Source organism: Anser cygnoides, chromosome 37, assembly GCF_040182565.1.
Source record: "Anser cygnoides isolate HZ-2024a breed goose chromosome 37, Taihu_goose_T2T_genome, whole genome shotgun sequence".
Lineage (NCBI taxonomy): Eukaryota > Metazoa > Chordata > Aves > Anseriformes > Anatidae > Anser > Anser cygnoides.
In genome coordinates, this window is record NC_089909.1 from 26,737 (window position 1) to 30,617 (window position 3,881).

The window sequence follows — 3,881 nt, forward strand, 5'->3', positions numbered from 1 at the left end:
GCCCCTCGCAAGGCACCCCAGCTGCTGGGACAAGGGAGGCTCTGGGCCTCCCCAGAAGCCCCCAGACTGGGGCTAGCCATACCACAGGAAATGGAGGTCAGTGAAGCTGCAGACTGCCCCACCGAGTAGTGAGGGGCAGCCCCAAAGGCCACCTTCTTCTAATGTGGCAGCTGGGCTCTTGGCCCTGAGCCCCTCCTCCATGCTGGAGTTGCTCCCCCTGCTGCAGAGGAGATGGGAAGAGACAGGCCCTGAGACCAGTGAATCTCTCATGGCTTCTTTATTGACTTTCTCTGCACAGGAAGATTGGTTCTTAAAGTACCACAGACGACTGGGTCAAAACAAAAATCAACAGGTAGGAGGATAAGAAGAAACTTCTTTAAATAAAAATAATACTATCACATGTTGGAAAAAGTAATAATAAAGACAATTTCAAAATATTTTCCTAACATTTTGTGAGAAACCCTGCTACTACTGTTAACATGTTGGGCATATTACCAATGCTGAAGAAGCATGTATGCAAATAGTTTCCTTACTGCATTCTTCAGTTCCTGGTTCCTCATGCTATAGATGAGGGGGTTCACTGCTGGAGGCACCACCGAGTACAGAAATGACACCAGCAGGTCCATGGATGGGGAGGAGATAGAGGGTGGCTTCAGGTAGGCAAAGAAGCCAGTGCTCACAAAGAGGGAGACCACGGCCAGGTGAGGGAGGCACATGGAAAAGGCTTTGTGCCGGCCCTGCTCAGAGGGCATCCTCAGCACGGCCTTGAAGATTTGCACATAGGACACCACAATGAAAACAAAACAACCAAATGTTAAAGAAAGACTAAAGACGAGTAGTCCAACTTCCCTGAGGTAGGCATGTGAACAAGTGAGCTTGAGGATCTGGGGGATTTCACAGAAGAACTGGTCCACAGCATTGCCTTGGCAGAGGGGCAGGGAAAATGTATTGGCCGTGTGCAGGACAGCATTGAGAAAGCCACTGCCCCAGGCAGCTGCTGCCATCTGGGCACAAACTCTGCTGCCCAGGAGACTCCCGTAGTGCAGGGGTTTGCAGATGGCAATGTAGCGGTCGTATGCCATGACAGTGAGGAGGAAATACTCTGCTCCAAGCAAGAAGAATAAAAAGAAGACCTGGGCAGCACATCCTTCATAGGAGATGGCCCTGTTGTCCCAGAGGGAATTGGCCATGGCTTTGGGGACAGTGGTGGTAATAGTGCCCAGGTCGAGGAGGGCGAGGTTGAGGAGGAAGAAGTACATGGGGGTGTGGAGGCGGTGGTCGCAGGCTACGGCTGTGAGGATGAGGCTGTTGCCCAGGAATGCAGCCATATAGATGCTTAGGAAGAGCCCGAAGTGCAGGAGCTGCAGCTCGCGTGTATCTGCGAATGGCAGGAGGAGGAACTCGCTCACTGAGCTGATGTTGGGCATGGGGTTCTTCCCAAGGAGGAAAAAACATTAATAAAGTCAACATACCTGGGGAAAAAAAAAAAAAAAGCTTTAATAAACAAGAAGACATACCTGAGAAAAACTTGTTCCATTTCTCATATAACTCCCCTGAAAACAATTTTCCCCTTTCAGGCAGATATTTAGCAGGTTGCTTTCATGTGCTCTGCTTGATGCTGCCTGAGGGTGTCCCTGGGAGCAGGGATTCTGCTGTGGGCAATGCAGGAGTCAGTCTTGCCCCACAGTCAGAGGTAAAGAGGAACGTGGGGTAATCTCAGATTCAATCACCTGATAATAAAGAACTTTTCCATATTGTTACTCATAATTCACCCAACTGCACATCAGGGCTGTGAGGATTTATTTTTTTTTTTTCTGTCTAGCTGCCCACCTCATCCTGAGGACTTTTTCTAAAGCATAAATCCTGGGCATTTCAAGTGAAACCTTGTGGATCCTCAGACACAAGGGGATGGAGCCTTCAGTGCAGAGTGTCCTTTAGAGAGGACAGCCATGGCTGGTCTCATTTGACCTGTGCTGGCAACACTTTGTGGTGCAGGACAATTGCACTCAGAGGTTCATAGAGGCACAGATTCATAGAATATCCTGACATGGAAAGGACCCACAAGGATAACCAAATCCCACCCCTGAATCGGTACATGAACACCCAAAAACTGGTCCATATGCCTGAGGGGGTTGTCCAAATGTTTGTTGAATTCTGGCAGCCTCAGTGCTGTGACCACTTCCCTGTGGTGCCTGTTCCAGTGCCTACAAAACCGTGACAATGCTGGGAGTAAAGGAATCCAGGTTCAAAGGGCACATCTCCAGACCCCTCACCCTGTCCCTGTACCCCCCTACCAGCCAAGCACACCGAGGGCTCACTCCATCTGCATCTGAAAGCCCCATCCCCTGCCACCTGGAAACAAGAACAGCAGCAGCACGGCCAGGTGGAGAAGCCAGGAGGAAGGCCAGCGTGCTGCTGCCACAGAAGGCAAGGCCAAGGTGGGACAGACACTCAGCAGACCCTCCTCTGCTGCAGCTCTGCCTGCAGAGGAGGCAGCTCCTGCTGGGGACATCGGCGGCTTGAGGGCAGAGGATCTGCTGGTGGGAGAGGAGATCAAGGGGTGTCCCAGGGAAGGTGCCTGCCCTGCAGGGGATGGCAGGGAGGTGCCTGAGCCCTCCCTTGCACAGCATTTCTGGCAGTAGCTCCCTCTCACCACCTGCCCATGTCCCTGCTGCGTGCCCATGTCCCTGCTGGGAGCTGGTTCTGTGTCCCCATTTCTCCTCTCTGTCCATACTCACAGACCCCATCCCTGCCTCCCCTCCACTGCAGGAATCTGAAAGCTACAGAATGCAGCCATACCCTTCAAGTAGTCCCTGCCTTGGTGTTCCTTTTGAACAAATCAGGTCATAAATTCCATTTTCTGAAGCATCTTCCACTCTGCTGGAGTAACAGAGAGAACTATCCAGAAGATGATATCAGTCATCAGATATGCCAGCTTTAGGAGACCTCGCTGGGAACTGCATGTGCATTGCCCTCATGCCAGAGACTCACGGTGCCAACAGCCTGCAGATCAGTCCTGCCACAAGCTGCCCTCTGTTGTTGCGCTCCTCACTGCCTCCAAGCCCTCTCTCCTTTTCTCCTCTCCCTGTGCCACCTGCGGTCAGAGCCCCCAGCCCTGCTGCGCTGTGCAGAGGAGCTGCTCCTGGGCAGAGCTGTCTCTCTGCAGCGCTGCCCGCTTGCCAGGAGCTCCCCTTGGGCCCAGGAGCCCAGCCCAGCTCAGCAGCACAGCACCTCACCATAACATCACTCGTTGGGCTCCCTCGAGGTGTCCCCAAGGCCTCAGGGCTGACAGCTCCTGAAGGCAGCAGGGTCTCTCCTGGGGTGTGGTGTTTGAAGCAGACTGAAGTCATCACCGACTGCTCCTCTCTGAACATGGGAGAGATGCATTTTAGAAGTGTGATTTGTGCTGTTAGAGTCTGGTTGTCAAGCATGTTGTGCTTTAACCTGGCAGGCAGCTCAGCACCACACAGCTCACCCTCACCCCCCAAAAGCTCACGTGTTGAGATAAGGACAGTTTGATGGGACAGAAAAAGAAGAGAGAATAATGATGATGACGATAATAATATGTACAAAGCGAGGATGCACAATGCAATTGCTCACCACCGTGCTGAACGATGCCCAGCCCATGCCTCTGCAGTGGCCCCCTTGACCATGGCCAGCCTGCATCAGGATCCAGTGTGCCAGTCTCTTATTTCTTTTTCAGTGCAAAATCGTATTTCAGAAGGATTTGGTACATGTTCTTCCCTTTCTCAAGAACAGCCTCTGCTTTCTAACCCCACATAATGATGCCATCAACGTACTGCTGGTGTTCAGGAGTTTCCCCCAGTTCCAGGGCGGTCTGAATCAGTCCATGGCAAATGGTAGGGCTGTGTTTCCACCCC

General features: G+C 52.2%; 1 protein-coding gene across 1 annotated transcript; it reads right to left on the minus strand.

The window, feature by feature from the left end:
- Positions 1-491: 491 nt before the first annotated feature.
- LOC136788450 (olfactory receptor 14A16-like) lies at positions 492-1,427 on the minus strand. The gene has a single exon (XM_066986993.1). The coding sequence runs from the start codon at positions 1,425-1,427 to the stop codon at positions 492-494; it is 936 nt and encodes a 311-aa protein (XP_066843094.1).
- Between the last annotated feature and the right edge of the window lie 2,454 nt (positions 1,428-3,881).

Excerpts from the sequence above, each read along its gene's own strand:
- LOC136788450 (XM_066986993.1), bottom strand. The coding sequence starts at position 1,427 with ATGCCCAACATCAGCTCAGTGAGCGAGTTCCTCCTCCTGCCATTCGCA.